At 39.7% G+C, this 18,722-nt stretch overlaps 1 protein-coding gene across 3 annotated transcripts in view; it reads left to right on the top strand.

Annotated features, from left to right (window-relative positions):
• Positions 1 to 18,722, top strand: part of SH3PXD2A (SH3 and PX domains 2A) — a 329,372-nt gene that overhangs the window by 113,589 nt on the left and 197,061 nt on the right. For all 3 annotated transcript variants that reach the window (XM_074295501.1, XM_074295500.1, XM_074295499.1), the window contains exon 3: positions 8,753 to 8,828. In XM_074295501.1, coding sequence (XP_074151602.1) covers positions 8,753 to 8,828 — 76 coding nt within the window. The remainder of the gene's footprint in view (positions 1 to 8,752; positions 8,829 to 18,722) is intronic.

The following is an 18,722-nucleotide window of genomic DNA, read 5'->3' as shown; positions in this document are numbered from 1 at the left end:
GAAATGAGATTTGAAATTAAGTTCTTCTGAATCCAGGGCTGATGCTAACTATCTACTGAGCCACTTTCCCTACTTATTCCCTAAGAGATACAGTATCCATAATCCTATCTCTGCATTTTTGCTTCTGTAAATGGTGGGACTCCATTGATTATCCTATAATAAAAATAGTAGTGGTTGTGGTGGTAATAGTAGCATTCTTGATATACTACTTTAAAGTTTACAAAGCACTTTACAAATATTTCATTTTATCCTCAAAAGATTTTACAGATGAGGAAACTGAACACACTTCACATAGCTATTTAAATATTTGAACTGGAAACGCCCCTATCCTGAGTCCAATATCTTTCTATTTTTAGCAATCTAGGTGCTGCTAAAAATAGAAATTACCAATAATTAGGTAAGAATATTTCTTGATTGAATCAATAAGTCTTAATTGCGTGGGAATATGGCCTGTAAACCATCTTGAATTAATTATAGGCATTGAGTGAGAGCATGCCCTGAGAATTTTATGTGAAAAGAGGGCACTATCTCAGAGCCAGATAAGTTGCCAGGATCTGGTATAGTAGAGGAAAGAGTGGGGGAATATGGGGCTGAGCTCAGACCAGGACTGGAATTTCCAGAGCAACTAGCAAATGGACAAAGGAGAGGTAGGACTCCTGTGCAGCGAAGGGAAGTATGGAGGAGGACCATGCTTTGCCTCTCCAGAGATCTCTGATGCTACTGGTGTAGGCAAACCTCAAGAAAAGATCTTTTCCCTTAACTTTCTCTTTCATTCCCCATGTAGCCAAAGACATCATAACCTAATCTGCTTTTTTTTTTTTTTTAACCTAAAAGTTTCCAATAATCCAAATTTTACCACATCCACAGGAGTCTGGGATAAGTTAAAATTAAAATAAATTAATTATTTTGCCTAAATGTTAATTACTCCACAGGATTATTATTATTTATAAACCTTATAACACTATGTAAATGTAAATTTAGGTGGCTCAGTGGATAGAATACTGGGCCTGAAATAAGGAAGATCTGAGTTCAAATGTGACCTCGAATTCTTCCTGTGGATGTGGACAAGCCACTTTAATCCATTGAAGTAGGAAATGGCAAAGGGCTCCAGTATCTTTAATCCCATGGTCAGTATTGTGCCCAAGGTCATGAAGAATTGGAACAAGATTGAACAATAACACATGTCAACTATTAATATTTTCATTAGCTGTTCTGATTGGGAGCAGACTGTTCTTAGTAAGGATTAAAACGATTTCTTACTCAAAATTTTGGCTTCAGATTTGGTGGAGTGCCTAAGACCTGCTTGGTTTGTGCCTAAGTGTTCCCTCATGCTGAGAGCTATAACCTTGGCTCTTCCCTGCCTTCCTTCCTCCTCCCTGGCCCCAATTGCTCCAACTGTAATTTAGAGAAAACTTCTTGCTTCATTCCCTTGGGGCATATAGTTCTGGCTCCAACCCTCCCCACTGGAGGAGCATGATGATCCTTGTGGGGACCAGACAGAGAATCCTAAGGATGATATCTATGGGATGGTTGATTATCTCTCAGAAAATTTGTGAAGTTGATGAAAAGTTTTCCTTGGCTCTTTCCCCAGTGTCCACTCAGCCCATTATCTTAGGCTTGTTCTCAGCTAGCTTTTGTGGGTAATAATGGACCAGATAAACGGACTCTTACATCCTTTTCTGAAGCATTAATGACTGCTAATATCTTTACCTCTTCAGATTATGTGCTTTTGAAAGCTAAGTCTGGGAGTTTTAAGACCCAAAAGTTTGATAGACTTTTAGCTAGTGTTGGAAGAAGAGGGTCTCTCTACTTTCTATCTTGTCTCATTACATAGTGCAACTTACCTGGAATCACAGTCATACATTCTTCCAGAAGGACTTCGTAGTTATCAAGCTCAAATACACTTGTTTTATAGATAAAATTGAGGATCAGAAGGGACTGTGTTTCATTTCATCCTAGGTCATCTAGAGAGTTAGCCTGCTCTACTCATGGATAAAGACAGTCTGAAGGGTCACCCAAGAACCCCCAATATGGAGTTACCTGACTCAGCTGAGACCCTCCTGCAATATGGCAGGGTTCCATTGAGTTCTTAAAGATGGCCTGGCATAGGAGAGAGAAAAGTAGCCTTAGAATTAGATTTAATAGAAATAGATTTAAATTCTATTCCAGGTTCTGTCACCTACTGCTTGTGGAACTCCAGCAAGTTACTCCTCCTCTTTAAATCTCTGATCCTTTACTTATAAATGGGAATAATAATATTTATTCTGCCTAATTCATACAAGATGTTATAAAGAAAATGCTTTGGGAGCCCATGACCTGCAAAAATTCACTGCTTCAAGAACCTGTAATTTTGTCAATGTGGAAAGACTTCAAACCCCTCCTCCCCCTTATAACCTAGTAGACAGTCTTCAAAACTGACTATGGCTGAAGATTTCATCACTTCATTGGGATCAGCAATGAGAATTTAACTCTACTGGTACTTAGATAACAAATATAGAGTCTGTCATAGGATAGTATGCTAGGTCCTGGAGTTAGGAAGACTTTTCAAATCTAGTCTCAGACATTTATTGTCTGTGTGACCCTGCCTCTGCCTGCCTCACTTTCCTCTTCTATTAAATGGGTCTAATAATATACCTTCCTTCCCAAGGTTATTGTGAGGATCAGGTGAGATACTTGTAAACCGTTTAGTATTGTGCTTAGCACATATATAAATGTTAGCTAAATAAATGAGTCCATGCTCAAAGCTTTCTGGCTTAGTTGGATTCAGTAGAGTTTGGGTTCAGCTAGTCACCTTCATCCCATGATGAGGTATCAAAGTAGGGTTTAAGTGGAAAAAATTTTGTGTGTGTGTGTGTGTGTGCGCCTGTTATTATGAGGGGAAGGAGTAAAGTTCAAGAGAGACCTTGGAGTCTGCAAGCATGAACCCAGATCTACCATAGCCTATGAAAACCCTATTCCAGAAATCACCTTGGCCATTTCTGGGCAAATATGCCCATTTGGTTTTTGTTGAAGAGTTGAACTGAAAGTCTCCATGGACATCAGGAGCTTGATATTCTTGTTGGCTCTTGGGTGAAGCAGCAAGAGCTGGGGTCCTTATTCTGTCACTTACTATTTGTAAGTAAATCTTGAACAAATTATTCGACTTCCTTTAGTCTCTGTAAATGGAGAATGCTGGTCTACAAGATCATATAGAACAGGGCTACAAGTTAGAGCTGGAAAGGACCTCTTCCACTTTAGTCCTCTTCTTCCTCCAAATTCTTATTCCAAAATCTTCAAATTTGATGAGGACTTAACTTAAGCTCTACCAGTTCAAGATGCCACCATATTACAAAATGCATCTGGTTAAAAAATTCTTAATAAAAATATTTTTGTTGTCTTTATAACATCTGTTTTGTTAAATACCTTCTGTTTTTACATCAATGTCCTTTCTGAAAATATTGCCCTTTCCACCTAAACTGAACCTTTCTTTTTTAATGAAGAAAACAAGTTTTAAGCAAAAACACCTGATACAGTGACCTCATCTCACAATGTATAAAACATTCTTTCCTAGTAGTCCCCTGCCTCTCTTTCAAGAGGAAGAATGTATATTTTTATCATCTATTCTCTGGAGCCATTATTAGTTTTTCAGGGCTAAAAGTCTGAATTCCTTTTAAAATGAATCCAATTTTAAGAGAGAAAGGAAAGAGAAAAACCTAGAAGTCTTTGTGTCTGATGAGTATCCCTGAGTTGGGTATAAAGGGTCGGGGTAGGAGTGGGGGTGGGCAGGGTTGTGTTTTTTCAACTCTTTCCCTCCCTCATCCCCCAGAAAGAATGATTGGATTATGACTGGTCATTCTCCTCCATAGTAAAGGCTTTAGCATTTGATTCTCAAAGGATCACAGAGATGTCAGTTCCTGGGCTTTCTGAGGAGTTGGAATAGAAGAGTTTGGAGTCAGATTGGGAAAAGAAGGCTGACACTTTTGTCCTTATTTCTGCCTCCTGGCTTCTTTCAAGTCCCAGCTAAAATCCCACCTTCTCCAGGAAGTCTTTCCTGATCTCCCTTAATTCCTAGTACCTTTCCTCATTTAATTGTTTCCAATTTGGTGGCATTATTGAATTGTTTCAGTTGTGATCCCACTTGATGTTTTCTTGGCAAAGATACAGGAGTGTTTTGCCATTTCCTTATTCAGCTCATTTATCTGTTAATAACTGAGGCAAACAGTGTTAAGTAGTTTTCGCAGGGCCACATATCTAGTAATATCTAGTCTGAGGCTAGATTTGAACTCATGAAGATGAGTTTTCTAGACTACAAATCCAGTGCTTTGTCCACTGCCCCTCATCCCAACTGCAATTTACTATATATATATATATATATATATTGCTTGTCTATAGTTTTCATGCTGTCTCTCCCATTAAACTGTGAACTTCTTGAAAGTAAGAACAATTCTGCTGCCTTTTCTTTGTATCTCTAAAGCTTAAAGACAGTGTCTGGCACATAGTAGGTGGTTGGCTGACTGACAGACCCTCCTCTGCCTTGGAGAAAAAAGGTTATTCGTTTTTAGGCCACAGATGTGCCCAAGATGGGTCTCCAGCTGCTGTACCCGAGCTTTGTTTGCTACTGAGCTATGTTGATTCGAAGGGAGTCAGGAGGAGGGAATCACTCAGCTTCCCCAGCCTTTGCCAGCCAGGCTCTCCCCTCTATGGGTTTATTCTATCTCCCATGCTGATATCCGCCCTTTAGATAAATAGTTGGAAGTTATACATGGTAAGCTTCTTGATGTTGTTGAAAAAAGCTCTCTTAGCCAAACACCTCTCTCTCCAAGAATAGCTCTGGAAATCTGGACCATGGCAGTGGGTACAGCTTGAGCCAGGACCTTGCAGTAGAGACCGAATTTATCTTCCTGGTGGAATACTGAGTAGTAAAATTATTCAATAGCTTCCACTTTCACTCCCCTCCCCCTTCCTGAAACAAACCTGGCTCTGACTCCACCCTTCCCTCCCCCTCCATTTCCATCCTATCTTTTATTAATGCTCAGAAAACTGTTTTTTACAAGCCTTTCACAACCAAGCCTCTTCTAATCTTCTCCATTCATGGTGATAAGTCTACCGGATTAGGAGTCTGAAGTTTACCATTTTGTTTTCACCACTTGTGCTTCCTGTGTGACTTTAGGCTGATGACTTTCTGAGCCTTAGTTCCCTCATCTGTCAAACAGAAGGTTGGATTACATACCTCTGGTGTGCTTTCTAGCTCTAAATCCTGTGATGTTTCCATTCTGAAATCCAACGACACGGTATATTGTAGAGTATTTTAACAAAATCTTAGTGCTATAGCTAACATTGTTCACCAGTGTTCAACTCTTCATGATCCCTTCTTGGCAGGGGTAATGGAGGCATTTGTCATTTCCTTCTCTAGTTCATTTTAAGATGAGGAAACTGAGTCTAACCGGGTGAAGTGACTTGCCCAGAGTCATATAGTTAGTAGGATGATTTTTCCTGATTTCAAGCCCGGTGCTCCACCTAGATGCAACATTTATTAGCTCTTAATATTTGTATTTGTATTTATACATTAATGGTTTACTAGATGCTTTTACAGTGACTGGGTTTTTTGTTTGTTTGTTTGTTTGTTTGTTTGTTTTTGGAGGGGTGGGAGTCTTATTTAAGGAATTCCTGCTAGAGAAATTCCCTCTATCTCTTCTAATTGGTGACTTGGATATAACTTAAAATCTTAGTGTTTCCTGAAGATGCTAAACAGGTTAAATGACTTTCCCCATAGTCATATAGGTATAGAACATGTGGAAGGAAGAACTTACATGACGGGTTCTTAACCCTTTTTGTACCATGGACTTTTGACAGTTTGCTGATGCCTAGGAAACCCTTCATAGAATAATGTTTTTTAAAAGCATAAACTAAAATACAAAAGAAATCAATTAACGTGAAATAAGTTATTGAATTAAAAAACAATTCATAGACCTCTGATTAAGAACCCCTGGCTTAACCCAGGTCTTCCTGTACAAAGCAGGCCCTCTATCTGCTGCTGTCTCAATCTTTATCTTTTTTACACATGAAGAAACTTAGTCCAATGAAGTGACTTGCCCAAAGCCACATAAGTGGTTAACCGTGGAGTCAGTAGTCTGATGCTCATTGTCAAATTCTTAATTCAGTACCCTTAACCACAATACGTTTTGCCTTTCTTGAATTATCAACTGTCCCTTGAAGCCCTGAGCTGTTTAACCACCAGCCTGACTCCCTGTTGGAAAAATGTTGCCCCAGATATCCTGGGCCTTTGCATCTTGCCTTTCTCCATTTTGTGGGGGCAGAGAGATGCTGGAAACATGCAATTCTGAGGAGACCTACGCGCTGTTTCCTAAAGTAAACCCAGCTGGGCAGCCTTTATTTTATTTGCATGTTCACTGGGGCCTGAGAGATTTGATTTCTTTGAAAGATGACCTCTTGGTGCAGAGAAAATGTTACCCCAGCAGCTGGTTAGAAATATTTCCTTTTCTAACCCTGCTGGCTGGCTGGTGGAGATGAAGGGTAAAGCAGACCCAAACATTTGGATTTCTGTTGTTTTAAAGTGTCAGTGGGATTAGGTGATGCTAGCTTTTGGCAATGAGTTTCAAGCTCAGCAGACTTTGTCCATGAAGCTGGAGCGGGAGGGAGATGGGCAGGTCATCTAGGGGTCTGTCTCAGATCCATATAAAGGAGCACTTCCAATAAAAATTAACAAGCATTGATTAAGCATACATCCCTTAGCAAAGTACTATACTAGCCTTTAGGGTTACAAAAACAAAAGTGAAGGCAGTTTCTTGCCCTTGAGAAGCTTACAGGCTATTGGGGAAAGATAGAATGTGTTTAAAAAAAAAAATACATGGCTAATTGAAGTGGGAGAGAACCCTAATGAGTGGGGGAGGGAAGCAGGAAAGACTGCATAGAAGATAGCATGTGAGCTGTGTCTTGAAGGAAGCTAAGGGATCCTCCAAGGAGGTTGGGAAATGACCGTTCCAAGCATGGTGGTGGGAGATGAAGAGCTGGGTTCAGTAAATGGCCTGTTAGTCTAGTGTGGTGGAAGCTGTATGTAAAGCTGGGGAAGGAAGTGGATTGGTGTGTCTCCCTTGATCTCATGGTAGTCTAGACTTAATCTATGGTGCATTAGGTGAAAGACAGCAGCTAAGAAGCCATCCTTTCCTTTTTTTCTGGGGATATCCCAGATAGCTTCCTTCCTTCTTATAAATACTTTAATCTTAAAGGAATGATTGGACCTAAAGTCTGATAAGGTCTGAATTAAGTATTACCTGTGTTTTCAAGGATGAGTTATTCAACCTCCTCTGAACCTTAGTATCTGTATTGTTAAAATGTGGATTAGACTGGATCTCTGAAATCACCTTCCCCTCTAGCTGCAGTTGAGTCTCTGAGCATGACTGAGGCAGGGAGAAGACAGAGAATTCTCCCTCACTCTCTCTGTTGTTCTTGTCTCTATGACTCTTTTTTTGCTAGGGAGGAATTGGGGAAGAAAGCCTGAAGCTTCAGGAATTGCTTCCCATTGGATGAACCATTTTAATCTTCAGCAAGTTAGCTTTCCTACCCAATAATTCAGGCAAGGTTGGGAAACTGGGTGGACCAGGGACCTGCTTCCCTTTGCATGAGACATCTTAGTACCGGTGTGCACTGCCATAATGTGCTTACTGATTCCTAACAGAGAATTCTAGGCCCAGACTTCTAAAGCCATGAGAAACTTTAAGATCTGACAGGCCATAGGCTTGTTCATATTTAGGGTTAATCCTGATGTTCAAGAGAACCTTAAAATAGAGGCAACAGCCTTAAATAAAACAAATTCTACTCTGTTCTCCCTTCCCCTTGAAATGTCAAATGTATATTTTAAGTAGTTTTTAAACTGTTGGAGAGAGATTCACAATATATTTTGTGACAGTGCACATGGTCACATTCTCTTTCTTGACTTCCATTTCTTTCTGGTTCAATCAATTCGACTTAAAAAAGTTTATTAAACTCTGTTCAAGTTCAATTTCTTATGTGTTTTCCCAGGTTAAATAGTGCTGCATTATTTAAAAAAAAAAAAAAAAAAAAAAAAAAGAAAGGAAAGAATATTTTCTGGAGACTTTTCCCCTTAGTGAGTCTCTCCCTTGAAAAACAGTGAAGTGGATAGGAAGCTGGGAAAGGGGAGGAAGAAGGGCTCACCGAAGTAGTAGCAGTGAATTGGATTTGGCTTTATGATTAAACTAACATCTGGGCCTGTTTCCGCAGAGAGGTTCTGTTAGGTGGGTGGTCTGTCTGGTGTCAGGTGGGATGTTCCTCTCTTCCCAGACTGCAGGAGAAACAGCAAGCCTTGCCCCAAATATGGCTTAGAAAAGACAATAAATTAAAGAGGCCCAATTTGTGTTCCCAGTGCACCTTCAAGTTAACCATTTGATTTTGCAAATCTAGAAAGATGGTGGCGTTATGAGACCTGCTTGATCTCAGTCCTGATGATGAAGGGGTTTCTCATGAGAAGTTTGCAATGTCCCCTTTGAGAACATTTCCCCACCCCAATAGGAATCTCCCCCCAAGCCTCCCTTTCAGCCCTCCTGCCCTCTCAGCTGCAGTGTTTGGTTTGCTAATTCACTGTGAAATGAGGGATTTGAGAAATAACTTGCATCCTTTTACAGCCCAGAGGGCTCGGTAGAAGGGCTATTTGGGATCAGTGGGGAGGAAGTAAAGGGTAAGAACTCAACTAAGGTTCTTCTCCTAAGATTCTGTCATCTTGTCTTTTGATTTATAGATGCAACTTCTGGATAAGTTCCCCATCGAAGGTGGTCAGAAGGATCCCAAGCAAAGAATCATCCCCTTCCTCCCAGGTAACATTGGACTTTTCCTGGGCGCTGGGAAAATAAAAAGCACTTTTAGCAATAATCCCTGTTGTCATCTTTAAGGCACCTGGATACTTTTTGGGAGGCTACCATGTTTCAATATTAACTTGGCTTAAAAATTACTGTGTAATATTAGGAGACTTGGGTCAGATTCTCTGTGGATTTTTGTTTCTCTTTCTATGGGAAGAGATGACAAAATTCTCTATAGATTAGTTTTTACTTGCTCTGTTTTTCTAGCCTAAGTCAATTTACTTTTTCTCATACAACTTGGCAGTTTCCCATTCTCCAAAATTAGTGCGGGTCTTAATGCAGACACTCACTTGGCTTTAGCCTTGCTATAGCTCCGAATTTCTGAATTCAACCAACTCATTAACCTTAGTCTTCCTAGTGGCACTACAAGAATATATAAATATGCCTGGCAGAAAAATGATTTTTAAATGCATAAAAGAAAATAAATAAATAAGATTAAAAAGAAAACCAATTATAATGAATTTAGTTAACATTGTAGGAAAAAGTTAAGTTGCATCCATTTCAGGTGCTTTCCTTGCTTATTACTTTTATATATAGTAATATATAGAAATAAGACATTGGACAACAAAAGTGACTTTTCTAAGATTATTAACGTCACAAATAGGAAAGCTGTGATTCATACTCATAGGACCTCTAAAGCTGAATCCATCAACTGAATCTATCAGTTCCTTCTTCCCACTTGAGGCAAGAAGAGCAAACCTATTGCCTTTTTTCACAAGACAACTGTTAAATGTTTGAAGATGGCTAGCATGACTCCTTAAGCATTCTCTTCTCTAGGCTAAACATAGCCAATTCCTTTGGCTGATCCTCATGTGCTATTATCTCAAGACCCTTCACCATCTTGATTATCTTTCTTTGGACATTTTCCAGATTATTGAATTTAACAAACTTTATTAAGTGTGTATCAAAAGTCCAATGCACTGGATTTATCAATGTCTTATCTAAATTGTAGTACCTACAACCAAACTCAGCACTATAGAATTAGTCTGACCAGGACAGGTTACACTGGGACCGTCATTTCCCTAGTTGTGGACACTAGGCCTCCTTTAATGCAATCTAAGATTACATTAGCTTTTTTGGCAGCCTATAATCCTTTAAACGCTTAGGATCTTTTTTAGACCAATAACTGTTTAGCCCTATTTCTCCCTTACGTGTCCTTAATGAAGTCCTTCATTTTATTGCCCAAGAATTCTGTCACCTTAAGTAATCTTTTTCAGATTCTTTCTGACCTACCCTTTGTGCCTGTGCAAGTCAACAGGATGGGTAGTAAGTCATCTGGCAGGCCAGGTCTCAGGAGCTTAGATATATGTCCCAACAAGACAGCCAGCTTTTCTAAACCTCTTGTCAGATTGGATATATCCTATATTTTAGGTTGGCATTGCTCTTACCATGCTGACTTCAGTACTTCTCATCAGGGAATCGCCACCCACCTTTACTTGCCTCCTCTTTCTTTGATCCCTGCCTACTTAATAGCTTTTGTGGGATCTTGTCATTATTCTTCCTTAGAAAGTCCAGCTCCTTCCTCTTCAGAAAAATCCTCATATGGGTTACTTAGCTCTAAGTACTTTTTTTTTTTTTTTAGTTTATTTATTTTTAATACACATAGTTTTATGAATTATGTTAGGGGAGAACAATTAGAGCAAATGGGAAAAACCATGGAGGAGATGAAAAACAGAAAAAAAAGTGAACGTAGCAGGTGTTTACATTCAGTCTCTTTAGTTCTTTCTCTGGTTGCAGATGACATTTTCTGTCCAAAGTCTATTGGGATTACTTTGGATCATTGAACTATTCACAAGAACCAAGTCTTTCATAATTGATCATCTCACAATCTTGCTGTTATATGTGCAATGTATTCCTGGTTCTTCTGGTTTTGGTCAGCATCAGTTCATGTAAATCTTTCCAGGCCTTTCTATAATCAGCTTGCTCATCATTTTTTATAGAACAATAATATTCCATTATCTTTATGTACTACAACTTATTCAGCCATTTCCCAATTGATAGGCATCCACCCCTTTTCCAATTCTTTGCTATCACAAAAAGAGCTGCTAAAACATTTTTAGTGTTCAGTATTCTTTTCTTCTTTCCTTTTTCCTTTTCTCATTTTTTTTTTTTACCTTCAGACTCCTGACTTAGGTCAATATTATTGACTTGCCCAGGTACTGGGAATACAAAGAGAGTTTAAAAGATAGCCCCTGTTCTCAAAGGGCCTGCAGTCAAATGGGAGAGGCCACATGGCAACATCTATGTACAAACAAGATGCATTCAGGAAAAATTGGAAGGCACTGGAACTAAGGATGATTGGGAAAGACTTCTTGCAGAAGTGGGATTTTGGTTAAAATTTGAAGGAAGCCAAGCAAGTTGGGAGGCAGAGGTGAAGGAGGATAGAATTTTAGACGTGATGGACAGCCAGTAATAATGTCCAGTGTGAGGAGCAACAAGGAAGTCAGTATAACTGGACTGCAGAATTGCTGTTTTTAGTCCTTTGTTCTAGAAGAGGACCAATAACGTCATGAGGGTGATTTCTTGAATTGCTGCTGAATTGGATTGAATTGAGGCAGACATGTGCAAAGTTATCAGCTTCATTCTCTCCTCCAGTGGAGGAGCACAAAGATTGGAAAGATAGGAAGGGGCCAGATTATCGAGATCTTCAAAAACCAAATAGAGGATTTTATAGTTGATTCTGGAGACAGCAGCGATGAGCCACTGGAGTTTACTGAATGGGGGGAAGGAGAGAAAGTGAGTCTCAAAATAAAACTTGTGCTTTAGAAAGATCAATGTGAGAGAGGAGTCTGGAGAGCAGGAGATACCAACAAGCAGATTATTGTAATGAATAGTTCAGGTATGAGGTCCTGCACCAGGTGGTGATGGGGACAAAGATGAAGGCTGGGAGAGTAAGAGAGAGGCCGTGGCAGCAGAATGGATACAAGGTCTGAGAGAAAGTAGTGGGAAGCCCAAGGAACTGGGAAAATCAATGGACTTTTTCCCATACAATCTGAATGTGGATATAAATATGCTATACAAACAAGTCCTCCACTTCCACTCTCATTCTTTCATTTATTGAAATGTTTACCGAGTACCTAATATATCTAGACCCACATCAGGGCTTTGAAGTCATTATTATTAATTATTGTGTAATAATATAATAATACATTGTCTTCAGTATCTTTGCCAAGAAAACTCCAAATGGGAACATGAAGTCACATGACTGAAATAACTAAGCACAACAAATATAATGGTAAAATTATTATAATATATTATAACAGCTAGGCCTCCTAGTGTTTCAAGGTTTACAAAACACCTTACTTTTGTTATCTCATTTGATCTTCTCAATAACCTTATTAACAAGAATAACAACTCAGTATAAATCTCAAGTTTCTAGGGTTTACAAAGCACTTTAGAGAGACTCTTTGGAGACTAGATGGAGAGATAATGTACAACACCTAAGTTACACAGGTAACTAAGTGGAATTTCTGATGGGAGGAGCTGGAGATCTAATTTGGGTGAAAGTTATCTTTCTTCTAAGACTCATAGACATGGAAACAGACCTTGCAGGATACCAAGATTTAATCTAATCCAGGTAAGCAAACCAAAGGTCAGAATGGTTAAGTAAGATGCCCAAGATCTGAGATTTCAGTTCAAGTCCTCTGATTCCCAATTCAACATTATTTTCCCAGTGCCAGGAGATTGAGAGCATTTTTTTTAATTTTTTTTAAAGGGGAATGTTGTGTTTGTGGTTTATTTGAACAACACTGATAATTCAGGAAGAAATAAAAGAGACTTAAGGAATTTCTCCTAGCATTTTTTTTTTCTTCCAATCATGAGCCCAATAGAATTGTGGCTGAACTTTGCTTTATATACAGTAATAATGTTGAACCTGAAAATTTGAATATGAATTTTTTTTGTTTGCAAGGGTGGGGTAAATTATAATATATATATATATATATATATATATATTTTTTTTTTTTTTTGAGGCTGGGTTAAGTGACTTGCCCAGGGTCACACAGCTAGGAAGTATTAAGTGTCTGAGACCAAATTTGAACTCGGGTCCTCCTGAATTCAAGGCTGGTGCTCTATCTGCACCACCTAACTGCCCCATTATACTATATTTTAAATGTACTGTAGCAATTCACTGTTTAAAGGAAAGCTTTGATAATTAAAGCAAGTCATCTACCTAATTTATTTATTGTTTTTATATTTTTCCTTGCTTACATTTATTCATAATTATTTTCTTCATATTTATTCTACATATGCCTTCTTATATGCGTGTTTCCCCCATTAGAATAAATTTCTGGAGAACAAGGATTTTTTTCTTCATATATAATATTTGCATATTATATGTAAGCACAAGGTATTTGTTTAATAAATGTTTATTCATTGATTATCTATCCCATGTACTGATAAATGGCTTGGCACATGGTCAATGCTTTATAAATGCTTATAGATTGAAGACAGGGTATGTGTATTGGGAGTTTTGTAATTTTGTGGGTGTGGTGATCCCAGAATCATTATAGAAGCATTGGAGCCCATGTCTTTGTTTCTTGAGAGATTTCCAGAAATTTCTGGATTTTCTGAGACAGGCAATGAGAACATGGGGGTGCTGAGTAGCCAATGAATTGTGGCTGTCATTTTCTTTGTTTACATGGAATTTTCTGTCTTGTTTCCAAAGACTATTGTGGAAAATCCATCTCCTGTTCCATGCAATAGGACCAGAGTGGATTTCCTGTCTCCTCTGAGTTTGAAGGCAAGATGAGGCTCTCTAGGAGGAAATGGTCTTTCCAAAGTGTAGCTGACTATGGAACCACCAATGCAAAAAACAAATGACTGTCTGGAAGCAGACAGAGTACCTGAACTAAAGAGTTATAATTACCAAGTTATCTTTCTCCAAGCCCTCGGGAGGCCTCCTGACTGTTTGTAGGAGGGCCCCTGACAGCTAATTCTCGGCTTCTTGTGAAAGATGTGGAGACCCGGCTTCTATGTGTTTATTTTTTATTTATATATAGGAAACTTCTGATGGGAAAACTCCCTTTATCAATGCAGATCGGCAAGAAGCTCTGTGAAAATAGGAAAACTGATCCTGTATCATTGCCTTATTGATTCTAGTTAAAATTAATTGCTTTTCTGTAACTTGTTTTAGATAATTACCTGAGGGCATTGAGACTTTAAATGATTTTTTCTGAGTGGCAGTAGCCAGTCTGTATCAGAGGTAGGTTTCTACCCACTCCCCTGTGCTGTTTCTCCATTAACTGCCCTGAAAAGGAGGGCAGAACTAATCTGACTGGTAATGAAAAATAGTTATAAATGTGCCCTAGCTGAAACGTAGTGAGGAAAAAAAAAAAAAAAAAATATATATATATATATATATATATATATATATATATTTTTTTTTTTTTTTAAGGGGAAAAACATACTTTTTTCCCCCTGAGGCTGGGGTTAAGTGACTTGCCCAGGGTCACACAGCTAGGAAGTGTTAAGTGTCTAAGACCAGATTTGAACTCTGGTCCTTCTGAATTCAGGGCTGGTGCTCTATCCACTGCGCCACCTAGCTGCCCCCCAAAATATACTTTTAATCTGGGTACAGGTAGGTGTTGTCAGACACAAAGCTCTATGAAGTTATAATTATAAAGGCGAGAAGTGCTCTTTCACAAAAGAGGCATGCATCGGCATCTTTCCAGTTTGATATGCTCTCAAATTCCGAGTGAAACTGTACAGGGAGGGTGACCTCTGAAATGTAAACACACTTTCCATTGCCTTCCTCTTCTGACCCTGCTTGGGACCAGATCCGGCGTTTGTTCTCTCCTGAGCCAAGGCCAGTTAAAGGGATTTCTTTAAATAGCCCTTGTCCAGACCGTAGTGCAAGGCAGAGTGGTAGCCCTGTGCCGGCATTTCTCATGATCTCTGGGTTTTCCAGACAACAGGGGAGCTTTTGCTGCAAGACCAAGTGTGGGGAAGCTCCCTGAGATGCTGGAATCAGTGACTGCCTGATTTGTGAAAAAACAGCCAAGTAAATGAGCTAAAGGTCCCCATCCCCTTCCTTGGAACAACAGCAGAGTGGGGAGGAGAAGTCTGGTCATCTTGTGCTTCTTGTATTTAAAAGAAGTATATAAGTTGGGGTTTCTCTTGCTCTAATTATGGTCTTTTTTCCCTCTTCCCCCGGAATAATTCTCCCAGTCTGTAATCTGGGGTAGGTGGTACCCATAGTCTGCCAACAGCAGTGGGCGATGACTTCCCACTCTGCTTCCCCGATGATGTCAGGCCAGAGAACACTGGCTGGCATTCTTAAAAGTGCCTCAGAGCCCAGTCCATGGATCTGCTGAGGAGGGTATGTGTGTAAGGGGGAGGGGGAGAGAGGGCTCCTTACTGCAGGGCTGCTGACCAGGCCTTGGTCTGGAAGCAAAGGAACAGGGCTTGATAGAGGAAGCCCTGCTGGTTAAAGGGTTAAAGCTGATCAAAGAGTTATCACATAATGATCAAATGGCCTCTGGATGGATCTTTTCCCCAGCAGAGGAAGATCCTCCTGTAGGCAGGTGGATTTTCTCCTGTGGGTTTGGGGCTGGCCTGTCCATTTGCAAGGGCTTCTTGCTAGGTCTGCTGGAAGCCTCCCACGTTTCTAGGATCCATGCCAGAATTCGGTCTGACTGAAACCCCGGCTTTGACTATAAGCCATAGGAGAAGAGGCTCAGGGGGGACGTTGTGAGCCTCGAAATGCGATAAGTTAAGTTACTAACCAGTAGGGATCTCATTTCCTGAACAATTAATTACCAAAAACCTGATGAGGTGGAAAAATGAGTAGTTGAAGAGGGGGATGATTAGGGCTGGACCTGGCTACATAAATATTTACCTTTTTTTTTAAAATTTTTGAACAATGTTATGTCCACCCACTTCCTTGACTTTTAACTTCAGCACTGTCAGGTTTCTTTGGAAATAATGAGGCTTGGCTTAGCTGGAAGTTAGTCACGTGGAACAGATTGTATGTATCAGAGCACTTTTTTAATCTCTCTAATACATTCTCATGCTATCCCATCTCGCTCCCATTCTTCCTAAATTCCTTTTTTTCCTTAGAAGAATTTGTTTCATATATTCATATCTTCTTGGGTGAAAATTTAGAGACTGACCCTTTGAGTCTTCAAACTCCCATAATTAAGTGGGGGCTAAGCTAGATACGTATATAACAGATTGTATTTTTTTTTTTTTTAATCTCAAATTGCATAAGATTATTCCCATTCTAAAACCTTGGATCAGGAGATTTAGTTCTAGTCCTTCCTCTGTCTCTATGTAATTGGCTGGGTGATCTTGGACAAGTAAATCCCTCCCGAGGATCACCTTTTGTTTCCTATAAAATGAGGAGATTGGATTGTAGATTTCCCTTTCAACTGTTAACATTGTGTGAGTTTTTGAGATAGAGCAAGGAACAGGCAGAGTCTGCTTGAGTTCGAAGTGATTCTGGGAAGCTCCTTGGCCTCCCTCAAAAATGTCTCTCCCACTTACTTACTGAAGCCCCAGAGCCCTTCAATTATCCCTTTAAAACCTCTCATTCCACAGGGAGAGATAAGTAAATGTTCACATTTAGTTGTCAGCAACTAAGGGTAGATGCTTGTCCTAAGAACAGGTTTGGAAAGCCTTGGATGCCTAAGTGGGGGAGAAGGAAGGACATGGGGGGAAGCTGAAGATTTCTGTACTTTACAATTTTACTGCCTTCTCTGGCTCTAAAAATAAGACAGACAGAGTCAGTCCTCCATCCCAGAGATGAAGCTGTGATTGACTTCAGCCTCTCTCCCTCCTCTTCCTCGGGTCTCTCAAGTTCTCAGGATGTATGGAAGAGGTTCTGTGGTCTCATTAATCCAAGGCCCTGATGTATGTATGGAATGAGAAGAGACTAGGAAGTAATGAATGAGTAATGCTGTCCCAGATCCCAGCCTCCCTCACTTTTCACAGCCTGTGAGGTGGTTTGTGCATCATGTCAAGGACCTGTACTGCCTCCTAATATATAGAAAAATGACAATTTCCCCAGGCTTCTCAATTCCCTTTCTAAAGGGCCCTGATCAGGTTCAAGGTTGCCATCTCAGAGTGATGGACAAAGTTGTCAGAGAACAGATGTAGCCTTTTAACTTTTCTCTCCCTGGGAGCAAGGTCTGAGTTGGCACTGAAGGTTAATCTGAGGCCCTACAAATCAACCTAAACTGAAGCATCATTCATGGAGGATATGGCTAGCTTTTGGCAATAACAGATTAATCCCATGTTCGGAAAACAACCCATTTCAGATTCTTTCCCACTTCACTGCCCCAGGAATAGTGAGGGATTTAATTTCCCTTGAAAATGCAGAAGGATGCCAAAATGGATTGGCACTTGCAGTCAACAGCAGCCCAGAGCATCTCTCAGCTTCAAAGTCATGTCTGTTAGTTTGAATGGTGTATTCAGGGGGTGAAGAAGGATTCTCTGGTTAGGATGGAGTTGGATAGAGGACTAAACCATCTCGGATGTCTCTGGACCTAGTGGAGAGAAGGGAGAGTTGGAGAGCCGCAGAGCAGCCTTAGGATTTATATAAGAGAAAGAACTCAGGAAAGCACACAAAAGACCAAGAAGGGGTGGATCTTGGCAAGAATTTCTAAAGTCAGAAGATTTCAGAAAGAGTCACTTAGGGAAATGATAGTCTCTAATTATTAACTTGCAGTAAAAGATAAAGTAGGGAGGGTGATGTCTTGGGCAGTACAGAATCCAAATGGAACAGTAATCCTAATTTTAAAAAGTAGATGGCATTTATATAGCACTTTAAGGTTCATAAAGAGTTTTACACATCACATTTGATCCTTGCAACCCTATAATTAGATATAATCATTATACCATATTATACCAAGGTACACAGAGGTTAAATGTCTCAACCTGTGGTCCCAAATCATGGAAGTGTCTGAGGCAAGATTTGCATCCACATCTTTTTGCCTCCAAAGCCAGTGCTCTATCTCCTATTCTGCAAGGATGTTCTCCAGTGCCCCTGTTTATGGAAGTTATACAGTCCTAAATATATCAAGCCCCAAAACAAAAGAGTCCTCTAAGCAATATTTCCAACTACTCAAAAGAATTTAATGTTCATGCAGAAAAGCCAAGTGGATGAAGTGTCTACTGTCCAAACTTTAGCATGAAGCTGAATGGATAACTCATTGAGCTGCATCTTCAGTACCCTTAATTTTGGCTACTCAAGGGATAAGGGATATCCTTGGGAATAAACTGGGCTTAGAATTGAATTTAGTAGGAGGAAGAAGGGAAGGGTATAGATTGTATCTGGAAAGTTGTATGTTAAAAATGCCATAACAGACATCATCTAAGGCAGCTAGGTGGTCCCGGAGTTAGGAAGCTCTCAGTTCAGCCCTGCCTGATACTTAATAGCTGTGTGACTCAGGACAAAACAACTATTATCTGCCTCTGTTTCCTTATTTGTAAAATGGGGATAATTATAGTACTTTGCTTCCCAGGTAGTTGTGAAGGTCAAATGAGATAATATTTATAAAGTGCTTACCAGAGTGCTTGGCACATAGTAGTCCCTTAATAAATGCTAGTTCCTTCCCTCCTTCCCCCAAAAAAGATGATGGACTGAATGAGGACAACAAATGAACAGCTTGCATCTTGTGCTGGTATCCCCTTTGCATAAGGTTAATTTCCAGGCAGGGCAACACTCACACTACTCATCTAGGGAGAATGTGAATGGAATTAACCCTTTAGAATTTTACAAGTTCATAAAATTTATTTCTGGAAAGGAGCTCAGCAATCTAATTGCATAATTCTATATATGAAGGAACCTGGACCAAAATAAGAAGGTGATTTACCCAAAGTCTCTGAGTTTGGATTTGAAGCCAGATTCTT

This window comes from Sminthopsis crassicaudata, chromosome 2 (assembly GCF_048593235.1).
Source record: "Sminthopsis crassicaudata isolate SCR6 chromosome 2, ASM4859323v1, whole genome shotgun sequence".
Classification (NCBI taxonomy): domain Eukaryota; kingdom Metazoa; phylum Chordata; class Mammalia; order Dasyuromorphia; family Dasyuridae; genus Sminthopsis; species Sminthopsis crassicaudata.
The sequence above is the reverse complement of the archived record's forward strand: the minus strand, read 5'-3'. Positions and strand labels throughout refer to the sequence as shown.